This window comes from Dipodomys merriami, unplaced genomic scaffold (genome assembly GCF_024711535.1).
Source record: "Dipodomys merriami isolate MVZ:Mamm:240054 unplaced genomic scaffold, mDipMer1.0.p SCAF_12, whole genome shotgun sequence".
In the NCBI taxonomy this organism is placed as follows: Eukaryota; Metazoa; Chordata; class Mammalia; order Rodentia; family Heteromyidae; genus Dipodomys; species Dipodomys merriami.
The window spans coordinates 14,837,336-14,856,721 of NW_027202493.1; the positions used below are offsets into that span (position 1 = coordinate 14,837,336).

General features: G+C 37.8%; 1 protein-coding gene across 4 annotated transcripts in view; it reads right to left on the reverse strand.

Annotated features, from left to right (window-relative positions):
- The window catches only part of Dlc1 (DLC1 Rho GTPase activating protein), a 436,178-nt gene that overhangs the window by 17,631 nt on the left and 399,161 nt on the right, over positions 1-19,386 (reverse strand). For all 4 annotated transcript variants that reach the window (XM_070016284.1, XM_070016283.1, XM_070016286.1 and 1 more), the window contains 3 exons: positions 14,303-14,374; positions 9,191-9,272; positions 278-341 (listed from right to left, as the gene is read on the reverse strand). In XM_070016284.1, coding sequence (XP_069872385.1) covers positions 278-341; positions 9,191-9,272; positions 14,303-14,374 — 218 coding nt within the window. The remainder of the gene's footprint in view (positions 1-277; positions 342-9,190; positions 9,273-14,302; positions 14,375-19,386) is intronic.

Genomic DNA, 19,386 nt, shown 5'->3' on the forward strand with positions numbered 1-19,386 from the left:
CTAGGCATTAAGATTATTAGGAAAAACAATAATAGATGATTTCTTCAGGTCAAAAACAGTAGATAAAATAATCTATTGGCTGGATGCATTCATTACTGGATTAATTATATAAAGTCATACAGTATTTAACAAACCTGACTGGATTTTAACATTAAACAGAAGTGTGTCTGAAATGAGAAACTAAGTTTGGAAAACAAAATCTGCTACAAAACTTATTTGGTTTCAGGTTTGTCTACTTGTCCACTACCCTCCACCCTAAATATTCATATATACTCACTCTCTTCCGATGAGGGCTAATTTCTAGCTTCATCACCGCACATTTGTTTAAGGTATTTAGACGCCTATGAAGCAAAGAAATAACATTAACATAAAAAGAAAACCTTGATGGGAGGATCAATATTATTTCCAAATTGACATGAGTTTCTTTAAACTCATTAGCAATACATATAGCTGATTAGAAAAAAATTCCTTAAAAAGGAAATCATAAGCCAGGTACCACTCAGAAGGTTGAGATTTGAGGACTGCAGTTTGAAACCAGCCCAAGCAGGAAAGCTTGTGAGATTCTCATTCACAATTAACCACCCCAAAAGGTGGAAGCGGAGCTGTGGCTTAAATGGTAGAGTGCTAGCCTTGAGTACAAAAGTGCAGAGGCCCTGAGTTCAAACCCCAGGATTGGTGTACACAAGCACTTACGCATGCGTGCACACACACAGTAAATTGTTTAAATAAATACCTTTCTATTGCTTAAGCTTTTCATTTAAATGCGAGTTTTTATTATTTCATGTTGCAGTGGCATTGGTCAGGTACCCCAAATTCTCCATGGAATAAACACTTCAGTGAGAAAATGTATGCTTCCATGCACTTCTAGACTGAGCCATCAGGTATCTGTTCTTTGCCAAGAAATAATGGTCTGCTCATCTCCTTTTACAGAGACAAGAACAATAAGGAACCAAGTAGAAATGCTGGCAATATAAACAGTATATTCTATCTCATATAAAACAAGCCTTAGTTATCTCTGATAATTGTTATCTGCCTTAAAATTATTTTAGGCAGTCATTTTAAATGTACTTTTCTCTATGGAGAGGAAACCTGAGTTGTCTTTGGCACTCAATCGTTTTTTTCCTTTAAATTTTTCTTCTTCTTCTTCTTTTTTTTTTTTTTTTTTTGGTAGTCCTGGGGATTGAACTCAGGACCTTACATTTGTTAGGCAGGCCCTGTATCACTGGAGCTATACCTTCAGCTCCTCTATGCTGATTATTTTCCAGGTAGGGTCTCAATGCCTGGGCCAGACGAGACTGTGGTCCTCCTACTTTTGTTTCCCAGTATTATTGGGGGTCACAGATATGTGACACTGCACCAGCTGGCTAACTGGGAATACAGGTATATACACCACTTCACCAGCCATTGGTTGAGATGGAATGTTGCAAATGTTTACATCAAGGCTAGCTTTAAGGCTAGCTTTAAACTGTGATCCCTCTTGAACGCCACCTTTTTTTTAAATTTATTTTTTATTGTGAAAATACTGTACAGAGGGGTTACAATTAGATGGGCAAGATAATGAGTACGTTTCTTATCAAGCATTGTAGCCTCCTCCTTTGTTTCCCCTTCCCATCCCTTCCCAGCCTCCCCCCTCCCCCCACCAAAGTTGTAAAGTTCATTTTCGACATGACAACTTGTACGGGTCCACCTGTATCCTTATTTAAATGACTTGTTTTTCCCCTTCCCCTCCACAAATTATACGGACATCAAATACAGTGAAAGCAGGGGTTATACTGTGGGGGAGGGGCATACAAAGCAACAAAGAAATCATCTTATAAATGTTGAACGCCACCTCTTAAGCAGCTAGCATTACAGGCTGGAGCCACAGAGCCCAGCTAACATCCAACCTTTTATATATCTTCCTGCTCACGAGAGAATTGCATTTGTTATACTGACAGCAATTGCAAAAGATGATTATGTAAAAAGTAATTTGTATAGTATAACTTCAAGAATCAAAAGCCTATTGAGTTAAAGACTGTCTGTTCTTTGGCACAGAAGTTGTAGTATAATTGTGAACTTTCTTACTACCAAAAGACAACATGAAGCTAAAATCAGGAGAATAGGGCTGGGGTGGAATTCAGCGGTAGGGCACTTGGCTAGCATGAGTAAGGCCCTGGGTTTGATCTCTAACGCCACAAAATAATAAGCAAACAAAATCTGGGGAAATATTTGGTTTTACTGAAGTGAAATACTTAAAAAATCAGGATGAAATAATGAAAGGATTACAAAAAGACTTTCTAAATATGCCAGGCTAAATGGCTCAAGAATGATAGCCCAGTGGGCTCCAGAACTTTCTAACATCATCATGATAATTACCATTGAGCTTTCTTCCAATGAACTTTGTGTGTGTATGCTGATAATTGAGGTTAAACTCAGAGCCTGAGTGCTATATCCCTTAGCTTTTTGACTCTTTCACTTGAGCCACAGCTTTACTTCCAGAGTTTTGCGGGCTAATTAATTGGAGATCAAAAGTTTCAAGGACTTTGTTCCCCAGGCTGGCTTTGAGCTTCAATAGTCAGGTTTCAGAGTAGCTAGGACTATATGTTGAGCCATCAGTGACGGGTGTCCAAGGATCTTTTAAAAAAATATTATTATTATCTTTAATTAGTTGTACAAAGTGGTTTTAATTCAACCAATTTTCAATTTAAAGGGGTTTCAGTATCAGTTTGAATACAATGCATCTTGATCAATGCCAATAAACTTTTAATGTGTCTGTTTTACTGTCTCAAATCTCCTCACCCTTTTTCCTAAAATTACAATTCTTATGTTTTCGTGGGATGTGGATTTAATTCACTCAATTCAAACTGATCACATATTCTCTTCTTCAGGCTTTATCTTCCTGATCCTGTCCTTGCAACTGGTCTGACAGAAAACTTGGATGCCGCAGGATAGAAAGTATTTCTGCTGGCTTGATAAGCTTGCCTTTGATTTCCTAGATTATATGAGTGCCTGTTTAGAGAATAAACAGAGATAACGCAGAGCGTCTATGTTCAGAAAAATTCTCTCTGTAACTGGGGAGGGAAAGAAAACAAATAACCAAGAACAAGTCTGCAGACTTAGAAATTAAGGGCAGTGAAAGGTCCCTCTCTAAGGGACATCAATCAATTACTTCAATGGCTTCCACCGACAGTGTTTTAGTTCTCCCATATTTTCAAGATTTAAAGACTCCGGAATGGTTACAGTTAGTCTCAGGTCTGGGATTCATTAATCAAACCTGTAATCAAATACCTACTTGACTCTATTTGAGCGTTAATGGTTGAGTGGTGTTTATAACCAAATTTACTAAGCATGGAGGCCTAAGGGGTTGAAAAGGGTTTATATCACAAATTCTAGATTTGATTTAAAAACAGCAACAACAACAAAGACCCAAGAGGCTTGTTTAACAAAGCTCAATTTTATCTTTTTATGTCAGTAACACCAGGCCAACAACCTTTCAATCCTAGTTATCCTCTGGGTTTTCTCTGTGGTTTTTGTCTCTCTTGGACTCCAGAGAATGAATGCCTACTGACAGGATCTGCTTTTCTTATAGAGGGCCAGTAGTTCTAACTAGGAAAGACATGGACTTAGTAGTTACCAGAGCTCAGAAAGGAAGATGGAAAGAAGGATTGCATAGGTTAGTTACTAGGCACAAAAACAGACAAAGGGTAAATCCAAGCATTCTATGGCAGACTAAGTAGGGTAGCTATAGTTAATATTAATTTATGATGTAATTTAAAGTAGCTAGATGGAAGGATTTTAAATATTCTCAATAAAAGAAATAAGCCAGCTCACCAGTGGCTCACACTGATAATCCTAGCCTTTGAGGAGGCTGAGATATGAGAATGGAGATTCAAAGCCAGCCAGGCAAGGAAGTCTATGAGATTAAGGCTCTTTATCTCCAATTAACTACTAGAAAGCTGGAAGTGGAGCAGTGGCCAAAGGGGTAGAAGACTTGAGCAAAAAAGCTCAGGGACAGCACCCAGGCCTTGAGCTCAAGTCCCAGGACCGGCACAATAAAAAACAAAAAATAAATATATAATAAATGCTCCAGGTGATGGATATGCTAATTACTGGTGTTTGTTCATTATAAGGTTATATGCATGTGTTGAAACATCAAATTGTACCCCATAAATATGTGCAATTATTGTATTAACTGAATTTTTTTGTTCTGGTCCTGGGGCTTGAACTCAGGCTTTAGGCACTATCTCTGAGCTTCTTTTGCTTGAGGCTAATGCTCTACCATTTGAGCCACAGATCTTCTGGCTTTTTCTGTGATTAATTGGAAATAAGAGTTTCATGGACTTTCCCTGTCCAGTCTGGCTTTGAAGTACAATCCTCAGATCTCAGCCTCCTGAGTAGGTAGGATTTCAGGTGTGAGCCACAGAGACCTGTTTTTTTGTTGTTGTGGTTGTTGTTGTTGTTGTTGGTCATGGGGCTTGAACTCCGGGCCTGGGCACTGTCCCTGAGCTCTTCAGCTCAAGGTAAGAGCTCTACCACTTGACCCACAGCGCCACTTCCCAATTAAAACTTTTAAAACATACTTCTAGCTAGACAAATGGAGCACAATGTCAAGTATTTCCACCTCTCCATTCTCACAACTCTATGATATAGATAATTTGATTTATTTTCCCTTTGTAAGTGAGGATATGGGGCTTGGAGTGATCATAAATCTAGCCCACCAACATCAGATTCAAATATGATGTCTCTACTCAAATCACTACACTTCCGCACTAATTTCTTTTTTTTCTGCATTAATTTCTAAAACAAGTAGTAATAACAAAATATGGGGACAGCAGAAATCCTTAGTAGGATTGTTTAAGTGAGTTGTTGAAGCATTGGTATCATCAGCCATCTGTCCAGAAGCATCAAAGAGCCCTCCTTCCCAGGGCTCAGCTCCACAGGAATGTGTGGGCCTTATCTCCTGGGCAACAGATACCCTGTTCTGAAGAGGGAGGGAGCTCAGGATGGGCTAACAACATGGAATTCAAGAACTTTTGTTTTCAGCCTTGTTGTATTCAAAATAAAAACAAGAAAAAGTAGAAAAGTAGAAAGAAAAAAAGGAAACTTTTCAAGTAAAAACTTAAAAAAAATCATTCCAATTCTCAAGATAGGTTCTGGGGGTAGGGGGTAGATGTGGAGGTGGGTGGGAAGGGATGGTAGGGGGAAAACAAAGGAGGAGGCAACAATAATAGGAAATGGACTCATTACCTTGCTCACGTAATTGTAACCCCTTTGTACAGTATTTTTACAATAAAAAATGAACAAAAAAAAGTATTTTTTGGGAATTACTATAAATGCTTCAAGAAATTACTTGCTGCTAGGCATAGTGCTACATGCTTATAATCCCAACAATGTGGGAGGCAGAGGTAAGAGGAACTTGTGGTCTAAGGCCAGCCTGGGGGAAAAAAATTCCACAAGATGCTTATCTGAAAAATAACCCCAAAAGAAAATCTGTAAGGGGTTGGGAGTGTGGCTTAGGTGGTAGAGTACTTGCCTAGTAAGTGCAAAGTTGAGTTCAAAGCCCAGCATCACAAATAAAGGAACAAAATTACTTGCTTCCCTTTAAACATGCTGCCATTTCTGTTCTATTTGAAGTCAGCATATTTTAAAACCAAGTGCAGACTTAATAATTGTAATTCTTGGTCATTATCAAGTTTTGTATTTTAGTATCATTGTTGTCTAAAAAGTAAAATAAAAGCCCAGTCTATCTGCTGCTGCCCTAAGCAGAAAAATGTTATGAGACGGTAACTCCTTCCAGATTTGGATCAAAGGAGTTGCACGACCTGCAAATGTTTTAGGAATATGAGTGTTTTTTTGTTTTGTTTTGTTTTTTAAGTTGTGTTGTTGTTTTGGTGCTGGTCTTGGGGCTTGAACTCAGGGCCTGGGCACTTTTCTTGAGCTTTTTTGCTCAAGGCTAGCCCTTGAGGCACAGCTCTACTTCTGGCTTCTTTAGTGATTAATTATAGATAACAGTCTCATAAACTTTCTTACTTGGGCTGGCTTTGAATGGAGATTCTCAGATCTCAGCAACCTGAGTAGTGGGGATTACAGGGGGAATATTAGTATTTTTAATAAAACAGAGTGCTAGGGTACTGCCAGGCTCCCTTGTAACACCTGTGTATAAAATATGGCTCAGGAGAAAGGAGAAGGAGTGATGTTGGTAAGAGAAATCATTTGAGACTTGGTAAATCTATAAACCAAGTTTCTTTGACCGTAGTAGCATATATGTTTAAAATCAATTGTTCGACAATTTGCCCCATAAAAGTTAGAATGTGTTTCTGACTATAACTAAGTATCACTATCTCACAATACTGTAAAATTTATGTAATCACTTAATCACAATAAAAAATTGCTATAAAAATCCATTGTTTGAAATAATTCAACACAAAAAGATGAATGTCAGCAAAACATCTGTTAGTAGAGAAAGAACTCCACAATTCACAAGGCGAAATTTCACACTATGCTACAGCATTGCTATTTGTTCTCTCAGAAATGCACAGGGATAAACTTGGGGTTTTTTGGGGGTTTTTTTTGGTTTGCTTTTTGCTTTCTTTGCAGTGCTGGGGATTGAACCCAGAGCCTATGTATGCAAGGCAAGCACTCTACCACTGAGTTATGCAGGTATTTGGAATAAGTAGAACTAGCAAGTGAGGTAAAAAAATCACATAATTGGCGAACGAAGCCTCTCAACTACGTTAGACTTTGAGGAACTTGTAATATGCTTCCACTGTGTGTGGAAATCCACTGTGTGTGGTCTCCACTTTTTTTTTTTGAGATCTGTTTTGTCTCTTAGTTGCTTACCAAATGAACTGTCATTCTTATGCTTACCTTTATTTTTTTCCCTCTTTTTTTTTTTTTTTTTTTTGGTGTTGGAATTGAACCCAGGACGTTGCACTTGCTGGGCAAGTGCTTTGCCACTGAACTATATCCCAGCCCTTTGTCTCTTTATGTGAACACCTGGAGAAGGGACCATGTGTTTGCCATTACAAAAACATTGACTACTATTAATGTAAGTTTTGAAATGTTTCTTTTTAAAAAAGAAAACCCAACTCCAAGCCTTCCTACAAAGCTGGGTCTGATCATTGGATTTTTAAAGCACTTGACATCCATCCAACAGTGCATCATTTCCTTCCCAAGGCTAATCTGGGATGTGTTCTCTTATGCATGACAAACTTGAGTCCAACCAGAATACACGCCTAGCTGAAGAGCATGTAGATCGAGTTGCTTTTAATGTTTTGTATTGTATAAAGGATCTCAACGCACAGATTTATCCTCTTGAATAGGTGGTCGCTTCTCCAGTGTACTCAAAGCAAGTATAAGTCACAAAATGCACAAGAGGTTCTTTCCTTCAATAAAAGGAAAACTAGACTCCAAACTGGTATTAACAAAGCCAAGAATTTGAATGCTCTGCTGCAGTGCTATTTTTCTGACCCAGAAATTCCTAAGCTGTTGCTACTGCCATGAAGACTCACTCCCTACGTGGCTTAAAATGTGTGAAACAGATGAACTGACGCAATGCTTAGATAGTTTCTAAGATGCGTCTTATGAGTGATCTCATTCGTATGCACTATCACCAGTGATGAATTGAAAATAAATTAATTCTGCTCTAGAGTTAAGCATGAAAACATCTAAAAAATGTCTGCAGTAGTTCACATTCCAGATGCAGGCGTCTTTTCCCTAAACTGCACTGGGGTATTTTTTCATCCATGATGCGATTATTCATTTCTGTGTAGGACTCAAAACTAAGTTTCTTTCAGAAAAATGTGTCCATATCCTGGATACTTCTAATTAGTTATTTAACTGGACTAGAAAAGTTTCTGTGGTTAACAATGCATTGTTTTCCATAGTAAAAACCATGCAATCTAATCTTTTCCATATACCATTCTAAAGGAACAATCCATGTTTTCTCTAAAACCACTGCTTGAGTTAGCTGCTTCTGATAACACTGTATTACAGAAGTAAGGCCAAAAAAAGAAAAAAAGAAAAAAAAAAAAGAAAGAGTGCTCTCAGAGCTTCTACTGAATTCTTTGCTTACAAAGAAAAATGAAATACTGGATATTATTGCACCTTAATGATGGTTTTTTTTCCCTAAGTTAAAATAAATAGTGAAATTAAAGGGGCTTTACATTATTTCCCTATCTATATAACCTTGGTGTATGGATAATTTATTCCTCTTCTTTTCACCTTGAACTCAGATGTAAGGAGTTTTAGGTTTGGAGAAAATTATAAAGGTCGAATGAAGATGAATAAAAACATCATGCAGGGTTTAAAAGGATTATCAGGGTCCCATCATTGCTGGTCTCAGATTTTATTGCTTCCACTTCATTAATCCCACAACTACTGAGATTGAAGAGACACCAGCATGTGGACGAAGATTTCTGACAGCTTTATTCACAGTTCACATCAGTGTTCCTTTACTACCTGTCTCCTGGTATGTTAAAAACTATGATGAGTTATTTTACAGCCTACTTAATCCTACCCTTACAAAACCTGAGGAAGCTCCTGGTTCTGAGGAGCTTTCCTGTGATTCAGAGGTTGGTCCTGGCTTGACAATGTCAATAACACCATCCCTCTGAATGTGTTGTTCCTACTTTTTCAACAGCAGCTTTTACTCTCTTTGGGTTACATGCTTGGAACTGTATACTCAATTATATTAGCTATTCCCAGTTTCCATACTGAAAAAAACCTTCCCTGTTTCTATAGTCATACAGTTATGGTGCCAAATCTGGAATGGTATTGAATATGTCTTATGTCAGTATGAGTACTATTTTAATAGCAGTATTATGTAACAGCATCCTGGGTTATTTTCAATGAAAAGGCCTATAATTTAAAGCAAAGGAAGTCAGCATACCATTTGCTAATCAAAGATCCAATCTGGCTTGTCTCCAGTAGCTCATGCATTTAATCCTAGCATCTCAGAACGTTGAGATCTGAGGATCACTGTTTGCCAGCCCAGTTCATTAGATTCTTATCTTTCATTAACCAGCCAAAAGCCTGAAATGGAGCTGTGGCTCAAATGGCAGAGTGCTAGCCTTGAGCAAAAAAAGCACAGAGACAGCACTCAGGCCCTGAGTTCAAGCTGGGCACACACACATACATCAAGATCACTACCAAACCTTAGTGATGAGTACCCTATTTTTAAAAGAAAATGAAAATAGAACATGTCCATTACCTGCATAGAGCCTCAATGGCATCTCTGTCCAGAAAATCATGCTCTCTTTTGACCAAGGTAATATCAATGGGAAACAGGAGATCTGTTAAAAAGAAAAAATGGAAAAATTTATTGAGCACCAAGGTTCAACTCAGTATATAGCAAAGGGGAAAAGAACTCTCAAAACAATGTAGTATCCTTGCATGAAGGACAGACCCCCTCCCCACATTCTATATAACATTCTTCTGGAGAACAAAGCAGCTTCTCAAGATAATTCTCTATCTAAAAGAGCCCACAAGTATCTAGAAACATGTGATGTTGCCTCTTGCCACAATGGTTCAAAACTGTGTTCTGCCTGTAAATTAAACAGGAGGCAATAAATATTTGCTATAAAATACAATTTAAGCCAAAATAAATCGATCAAAGAGCTTCCTTTTAAAATGTTGCTTTTAATTTTTAAACATGTATCTTTGTAAACAAGTAACAAGGGAAGAGACAATGGAAAAAGTGCAACTAAGCCAAGGAAAGATCTAGAGATCAATGGATGTGGTTGTCAGTGGGACAAAACCCACCTTTATGATACCAAGAGCTAAACAGAACTCAAGATGTGCTATTTTCAAGCAAAATTAGCCCTTCAGTATGGTTTCTTAAGGAATGCATGTAATTCTGCTTAAAACAAAGGACTAGATGCACAATTATTGTTAAAAAAAAAAAGAACTAGAAAGGAGGGAAATAGGAAGAAAATACTAAACTCAAAGGAACCATTTCCTTCTCTATGCTGTCTTAAAAGGATTCCAGAGACATCAAAGAGTGACCTCCACAGCCTATGAGCGTTTGGGAGGGGATGGAAAGGTGAAGAGAAGGGGATTGGGTACAGAATTGCTGAGGGATAATTTCTAATGTCTATAGCACACTATATTACTGATGGTAAAAACAATCATATTCTTTCAAAATGGCTAGTAGAGAAGGTTTTGAGATATGCCAATTGTCCTGTTCTGATCACTACACACAATAAACAGGTACTAGAATGGGAAATTGTGTTTTGTAAATATGGGCAATTATCAAGTATCAATAAAAAAATAACTAAACATATAATTATATTTGAAGTTATTTAAATTAAAACCTGTTTGGTAAGTAAATGTAGACTGAAATATAATTTTTAAAATTTACTTCTTGCGTTTCAGGCCTTGAAATAAAAAAAAAATCTCTGCATTGAAAAAAAAAGATTCCTCACAGATAAAAGATATCCAAGATGAGCTGGGAGGAGAAAGACCAACAGTACCATTGTGGGATCATACAAAAGACCTGAAATTCCACTGGATAAAGGCATTTCAGCTATCAGGGTAAATAATAGGCCTTCCCACTTGAAGGCATGTACAGTATCAGACTGCCTGCAACTCTGAGGATCAAAGTAAAGTGAAAGAAAGTCAAAGAAGGACAAAAAGTCATTACTGCAGGACTTCCATCATTTAAACAATGCCCTTCAGTAGCTAATGGGATAGCAACAGAGCTGACTAACTGTAACAAAGGTAACTAGTAACGATCTAGTTCTTGAATTGAGTCAAGTAAACATGATTTTACTAGTTGCTGACTTATACCCACTGGTTTTACAGAAAAGATGGAATTTCTTATCCCTACTCATTTGTTTTTTAGAGATGGTAGTTTAAAATACTTTAAAAAATAATGCTGAAAACAATCAAAATTAATTATTAATGGTAAGCTATTTTTTTAAGTCAAAAGTTGGAATACTGAGGTTGTTTTGTGAATAGCAAGGACAAACCAATAAAATAGCTTCGGTCCAAAGACAGATGAAGAAATATACAGAATTCAGTATCACAAGATTGTATTTCTTCATTAACATATAGATGAGGTCTCTTAAGCAAATGACTAGTGCCTGTCATAGTGGACATAAAAAAGGATGGAAGTGGTGCTACGGCTCAAGCGGTAGAGCGCTTGCCTTGAGCTAAAGAGCGCAGGGACAGTGTCCAAGCCCAGAGTTCAAGCCCCATGACCGACAAAAAAAAAGGAATTTTATGGTGAATGTATGGTGAAATGCAAATTAGAAAATAGAAGACCAACATTTCCTAGTCACTAACAGACATATGAATTACATAACAGAACTGATATTAAATAACATGTTTTTAATACTTAGAGAAACATTAAATCTAAAACACAAATTAAAAAGCTCATATGCTTGTTAGGTATATGTGACAAAGCAACTGTGTTCTCTTAGCAAGTTATAACTTAGTATACCAATAGTTGTGCTTACGATTATTTTTCGGACCCAAATTAACTACAATCCTGTTTTTAAAGAAGGTGATAAGTGACTAAGTGTGAGAAATGTCAAGAATTACATCAGTAATTTCTCTTATTTGCATAGATTTTTTTTTCCTGAAAATAGGTTTCTAAGAGGAAAGCTTATTGATGTGGAGAAGTTTTTCGAACCCAACTTCCAGCTTGGTTTAAAAGCAGGAAGCAGATGGGCTGGGAAGGTGGCTCAGTGGTAGAGTATTTGCCTTGCATGCTTGAGGCCCTGGGTTTGATTCCTTAGCACCACATAAACAGAAAAAGACAGAAGTGGTGCTGTGGCTCAAGTGGTAGAGTGCTAGCCTTGAGCTGAAGAGCTGAGAGACAGCACCTAGGCCCAAGAGTTCAAGCCTTAGGACCAAAAAAAAAGGCAAGAAGCAAAAATTGTCAAGTACTAAATTAAAGCTCAACAGGAAGTGGAGGAATGTGTGGATTGGTATGTGGAGTGTATATGCTCTCCCAGCTCCCGATGGCAGGATGGCAAGGAGACATGACAACCTGGAACAATGTAATGTACTCCTCACAGGTGAGCTGATGCTTCAAAGAACTTGGAAACACAAAAGATCCCCTAAATGTCTTTCATGCTGCATTTTACAGCTGTGAAGAAACAAGATAAGAGAACTGAGCTTGAACAAACAGAGGTGTCACAAAAAGGTGCCGCTCCACAGCTAACACCAAAACATGGATGTAAATGAAGGAAATTTAATTTTAAACAGAACACAAAGACAGAAACTGTAGTGTTACTGCAAATATAATTATTTCTTCCTATTTCCAGGAGAGCTGTGAATTGGAAATTTAATTGAGTGCTGTTTCCCTCCCCTTGCCAAATCTTTTCACAGGTCAAAAATTCCCTCACAAGGAAAGATAAGCAACACTACTAGGTATTAAACAGATATCTTCTTATTCTTAACAGGGGATCCTAAGAACCCAAATGCTTAGTGCAAGGGCTATATATAATGAAGCATATTAACATGAACTCCAACTTATGGAAACAAGAGGTTCTCATTAGATCCTGTATATAGTTTGTTCTTTTTTCTCTATTTTTCTTTCTTTCTTCATTTTTCTGAGCCTTTTGTACCTTGTGTTTTGCATAATCGACATTGCAATATGTGGAAGGGAAAGGGAATCACAGAAACAGCAGAACAATGGATGATCCACAGCAACACTGATACTCACTTGATATTATATATGATATGAACATTACAACTTGGGATGGGGGGAGGGGAGGGGGGGAGGATAAGGAGGGGTAAGAGGGATGGGATAATGATGATTAAAAACAAATGTACTTATTGTCTAACCTATGTAACTGTACCCCCCAGCTCTTCACCTTTACAATTAAAAAAAAAAAAAAAGAACTTCTTAAAAAAGAACAAAAAATAAGTTGGAGGTGTTTTGTGAAATGGTGTAACAGCAAGATATTTTAGATTCTAACACTACATTCAGACTCTGTTATCTTCATTGCAAAAAATATTACTCTTTGTTACCGGAAGGAAGACTGGGTCTTAGAAATTTAAAAAGAATCACTCTTCACCTAGATTTGTTTGAAAATTATCTACCAAATGGAATTTACCGGTTCAATTCTGTGATCATTTTTAAATGACTTCATGTAGAGCACAATAAATCACCCATTTCAATGAATGGCTTGTTCATCTGAGCATGTGCAGAGCACATGCCAGGAACCCAGGAATCCTGAAAAGGCTCAGAGTATGAGGTAGACAAGGAAGTTCCTTCTTTCTCTAGTCCTAGCACCTCAGTTCCCAGTAACCCTGCACCCCCCTTACATACCCAGGGCATTAATGAGATTATCAGAGAGCCATACAGACAGAATAAATTCAGCCCAGATGCTGATTCTATTTTTAAGTTTTATTTTTCTTAATTAAGGGATGAAACACTGATTTACAAACAACTAATATCCAGAAGGGATATCTGCAAGTCATGACCAACAAAGCATCACAATGTAGATTAAATTAAAGAGCTCTTAGAAATCATTTTAAAACCATGATCAACTTAGGGCAATAGCTCTGAGACATTTACCAAAAGAGAAAAACAGACAGCCAAAAGACATAATCATCTACTGTCAGTAGAGATTAAGATAATGGAAGTAAAAAGCTAAGCATTATCCTATACCATATTTCACTGACAAAAATTAAAGTCTGACTATATCAAGTATTAAGTGTATATGGACACATCTTTATTGGTAAGAGTAAAAATCTATATGAGCACCCTAGAATAATTTGCATAATCAAAACGGCATATTTTTTACTACCTAGTAACTGATTCCCATGTATACATAAAAGATAAATTACTATACATGTACTGCCCAAGACAAGTACAAAACTCTTCAAAACAGCACAGTTTATACAAACAATTGAATGTCCACCAATCAGTTTGACTGCCAATAGTGTGTGTGTATGTGTGTGTGTGTGTGTGTGTGTGTGTGTGTGTGATGGTAGTAAGGTTTGAACTCAGGGTCCAGGTACTGTCCCTTAGCTTTTTCACTTAAGGCTGGTGCTCCACTTCCGTGTGCACTGTCTGGTGTTTCACTGAAGAGCTTCCTGCACTTTCCTGCCTGGGCTGACTTTGAATTATGATCCTTACGATCTCAGACTTCTGAGTAGCTAGGATCACAGGAAGCCACTGGTTCCTGATCTAGCTTTTCTTCTCAGTGGTGGGGGAGGAAGGGGTCTTTCAGTACTCACTACTACATCATTTTTGAAAGTGAAATGTTTAAAGAACAAAATGTCTGAAAATAATTCATAGATCAATAACTATAAACCAAAAATTATAATTATGTCAATTTAAATAAAGACGGTATTCCTAGCTTACCTTCATAAAGCTGTGCATACTGGGGAAAACCAGTTGCTCGAAGCCAGTCACAAGCTTCCTTGGCCTCGATTTCTACAATAGAACAGAAGAAAGGCAAAATGGTTAGACATGTATTTGACTCTTCACATGTTGCTATTTCCTTGATAAGTTGATTTTAGTAGATAAGCAAGTCTGTTTGGCTATGCAGACCAACACAAAACCTCTCATAATTCAAATGCTTTAAATTTTTATAAATCTTGTCATATAATTATATAATTAGCCTTCTGCCCTTTAGAGAAAACACAGGGATGAACATGTAGCCCCATGATAGAGCTGTTGCTTTGTATATTCAAGGCCCTGGGTTCAATCCCCAACACTGTGGAAAGAAAAAAGAAAAAAAGGGGGAAAGCCCCCCACATGAAAATGGGGCCCTAAGAGTAAATTAAATTGCTACTTCTATAGTGCTCGGGTTACAGGTGATTATAAAACCAGAGCAGTAATCCTAGCTACTCAGGAGGCTGAGATCTGAGAATCTCAGTTCGAAGCCAGCCCAGACAGAAAAGTCTGTGAGATTATCTCCAATAAATTACAAAAAAAAAAAAAAAGCCGGAAGTGGATTTATGGTAGAGTGCTAGCCTTGAGTGGAAGCGACTCAGGAAGAGCACTCAGGCCCTAAGTTCAAACTCCAGAACTAGCAAAACAAAACAAAACAAAAAGAATGAGAAAGTTGAAAAGGGGCCCAATAACAAATTTCAAGCCTGGATGGCTGCTGGCCTGGCTGTTCTGTTACTTTTAACTTCATCAAAAATCTACCGAATACATCCTCAACCTAGAGAAGGACTTACTGGGGCAGAGTTATAAACCATGTGACACTCAGGGGCTGGGCCAGATATTACTGCAAAGTGACTTTAGGCAGACCAGTATTAGTTCTAGAGGAGAGAGGCCCAGAGGCCCAGGCTGCCCGTCACATGCAGGAGGGCATCCCAAAGCAAATCCCACAGCCTTGGCAAGCTGCAAGGCCTAATCAAGCTCTTCCTTCCCTGTGGTTAAACATCTTGTAGATAGTATTGATAAACAGAAAGGCCAAGAGCAACTGACATGTGGTGTTAAAACTCACTCAAGCAAGCATTTACAATCCTGTTAAAACTGACTCACACAGGAGGTCCAGGGTACATTAATTAGTTTCTCTGTTTGCACAAAGAATATTCCTTTCAACTCCTCTTCCCACTCTCCTCATGCCATTAAGAGTACTTAGTTATGTAAGGCTATTCACTCCTTTGTAACGGGTCTCTGCACACTGCTTAATTCATCCCAGATTCAAATCTTCATTAAGCTTCTTTCTCTTCTGAGCCACAAAGGAGACCGATGGTCATTGAGAGAAGTACACACATCTTATTTTTGCTTACTAACTTTATGGTTCCCAAGCATTCTGGTTTTGGGTTTTTTTGTGGGTTTTTTTGCCTATTTTTTTTCATGAGTTCCTTGGTCTTTTCAAAAGGTAATCAAGAAAATTCAAATCCACCAAAGTAAGTAGGAGTATCTGAATATTGAGTACATTGAGGAGAAAAACAACCACCACATTTTCCATGCTGGTTAATATCCAAACTATAAAACAATTATGGCACTAGAGTGAAAATAATTGGCATGGCAAAGCTTACTTTCATGTGTCTTTCCAGTATAGCGATGAAAGCAGCAGTATTAAAAAGACAAGATTCAGGACTGGAGGGACACAGATTAGAAAAGACTTCAATGTTTCCATCAACTAAACCAATATGCAGAATGGCTCCATGTGACCACCGAAACTTAATCTTTTTTTTTTTCTTTTTTGGTGGAACTGGAGTTTTAAACTCAGGGCCTTATCCTTGCTAAGTAGGTGTTCTATTACTTTAGCCAGCTTTTGTCCCTATTGGTTATTTTTGAAATAGGGTCTCAATTCCTGTTTGGGCACACATCTAGACTTCAATCTGTCCAGTTATACTTCCCACAAAACTAGATGGCACTTGTCACCACATTCAGCTGTTGGTGCTAGTCAAGAAGGGATCTTAACATACATTTATTTATTTATTTATTTATTTATTTATTTATTTATTTATTTATTTATTTTTGCCTGGGCTGGCCTATACTCCGTCTTTCACACTCCCAAGTTAGTTAGGATTACAGACATGAACCACCACCACCCAGCCTAAGCTTAACATTTTGTATTATTTATGTATTTACACATAACCTTGTCTCTGTAAGGAATTAAGAGATGTTTCAAATTATAAAATATACTTTCTAGGAAATTATATTGTGAGGAAAAAAAAAAAGGAAAGTTCAACATTTTTTTTCTTATTTTTTTTTTCTTTTTGCCAGTCCTGGGGCTTGAACTCAGGGCCTGGGCACTGTCCCTTAGCTTCTTTTGCTCAAGGCTAGCACTCTACCACTTGAGCCACAGTCCTACTTCTGTTTGTTTTTTTTTTTTTTTTTTTTTTCTGTTTATGTGGTATGGAAGAATGGAACCTAGGGCTTCATGAATGCTAGGCAAGCACTCTATCACTAAGCCACATCCCCAGGCCCAACATTTCATTTTTTAAAGTGAATACTTTTTCTCTCAGTGTCCATGCTCTCCACAAAGAGAGGCATGGAAAGAATAAAAAGGGGCGTACCTTCTAAAAATATTTATCTTAGATAACTCACTACTTCTGGTACTTAACCTTCAGAGTTACTGTCACTGAACAGATTATTAGACATTGGACAAGATAGTCAAAAATAGTTTATAAATGTTTGCTATTCTAATAGTTTATTTGGCAAGTGGTAAGGAACCAGAATTTCTCAGTATCAATCTTTTTTTTAAAACTATATTGAAATTTGATACCAGGTCAGTGCACATATAAAAACCTTAATTAGATACCAATTCATCAGTTAATCATGATGCTTATTTTCTACCGGTAAGTAAATTCAATGCTCTTACATATCCAAAAGTGAATCTAGACGCAGCAGCCAGTGTTATAACTGCTTGGCTAGAAAATTATGTGAACAGGCAAAGGGTTTTTCTTTAGTAGATAATTCAATTAAAAACTGAAACAATGGCCCAAAAGCAATCTACTTTTTTTTTTTAATTGTAAAAAATACCATACAGAGGGGGTTATAATTACATGGGCAAAGTAATGAGTACATTTTTTATCAAGCACAATCTACTTTTAAGAACCGTAGAGTTGCAATAATTTTACCCTTCCTTTTCTTCATCCTAAAATGATCATTTTTTCATACTTAGAACCATGGTATACAGCCAGGGCTGTTATAACTATTTTGCATTATCAATATCCATTCACTGCATGATAAATGAAAACTTAATTGAGTGCTTTGGTAGAAATCTGAATTAGAGCCATGCTCTGGTGGCTAATGCCTGTAATCCTAGCTATTTCAGGAGGCTGAAATCAAGGTTCAAAAACAGCCTGGGAAGACAAATATGACTCCATTTAACCAGTAAAAAGCTGGAAGAGGAGGTGTGGCTCAAGTGGTAGAGCCTCATCTTTGAAGGGAAAAGTCAAGATGTAAGGCCCTGAATTCAGTCTCCAGTACAGGCCAAAAAAAAAGTCTGTAGAACTAGAAAACTGGGGGGTTCTGTCACAGTGGGTTTTTTTTCTTTTAAATGGAATAGTTATAGATCTCACCCCTACATGTTCCAATTAATACAAGGAGGTACTAATCATCAAATATAAATACTTAAAAAACATATGATTTGTAAGATGAAGTGAACCTGGTCTATAGCCAAGTCAGGTAAAGAATGTGTTTGAAGTTTTACTCCCCAATTCAAGCCATTACTTTCTTTCATTTCCAAACTAAAATTCCTCCTCTTTGCAGAGTATCTATAACCCGGGTTCACCAAAATTCCTGAGTTACAGTTTGGATGCCATCTGTCCCCCACACTGCCTACATCATCAGTCTAGACAACTCAAGAGTAGTTTTTAAAGCTCTCCACATGGCATCTTAGCCAATGTTTCAGTTTCCAGTTCTCCCTCAGTCTGGTCAAAGTAAACTTGGTGCCGATCTCCGGCCCCTCTCCTTTTCTCTGCCTAAAATACCCTCCCATTCCTTCAAGATCAAGGTCAATCCTAAAGCTTCCATCTTCTGAGTCTGTGCAAAGCCTGATCTGAGCACTGAGTGTCAGGCAGGTCATTTAATTCAGGCTTATACCATTCCCCAGATAAAATGATGCTAAGAGCCAGGTGTCAGTGACTCATGCCTGTAATCCTTGCTACCTGGATCCCAGGTTCAAAGCTAGCCTCGGTAGGAAAAATCTGTGAGAATCTTGCCTCCAATTAACCCCTAAAAAACCAGATGTGGAGCTGGAGCTGTGCCTGAAGTAAGCCATGAGGCCCCTGACTGTCAGAAAAAAACAAACACTCCAAAATAAACTTTCTACTGACCCATGCTACGTTGGGAGAGAGAATGTAGACTTACAGAATTGCCAACTCTCTTCCTGTAAGGCAGGTTCATTCCTTTAGCAAGAAACAAAATGTAAACTAGTAAAGAAAAACATTCACCTAACACTTTAGTCACCTTAATATCTGCCTAGGCTAGTTCTGGGGACTTCTGGTTGCCAGGGTATGATTTTTTTCCTTGAGGATAGGTGAGTGGTGGTGTGAAAACAAAGAGGAGGACATTTTAAATAAATAAATAAATAAATAAATATTCCCCACTGGGCAAAAATGCCATCTGAAAAGACAAATACAATGGAAACACAATGAGTCTTTTATACCTGGGCTTTTGCTAAGCAAGCAACAGACAAATGTGTGAAGGAGGAAACAGGAAATTTTTATTGGAAGCAGCTTTAGTCCTTGGTCAATTCACAAAGCAGTTCTGCACTGTTAGCTTAATAAGGACCAGGAGACTCTGTGCATGGCTGGAAACCATTAGGCCATAGGTACACATTTCCTGATATGATGAGATGTCCCCATTTCCAGTTATCCCTTTAAGTCGGCAGAAACCCCCTAAACCCATCAGCATTCTGCTGGGCTCAGTTGATCCTACTGATTGGGTCTAAGTGGGATAGTGTTCCTTCCTCTTTTTATCTGCTGAAGGGTCATAGTGGAAGCTCTCATATTCTTTCCTTCTTCCCCAAC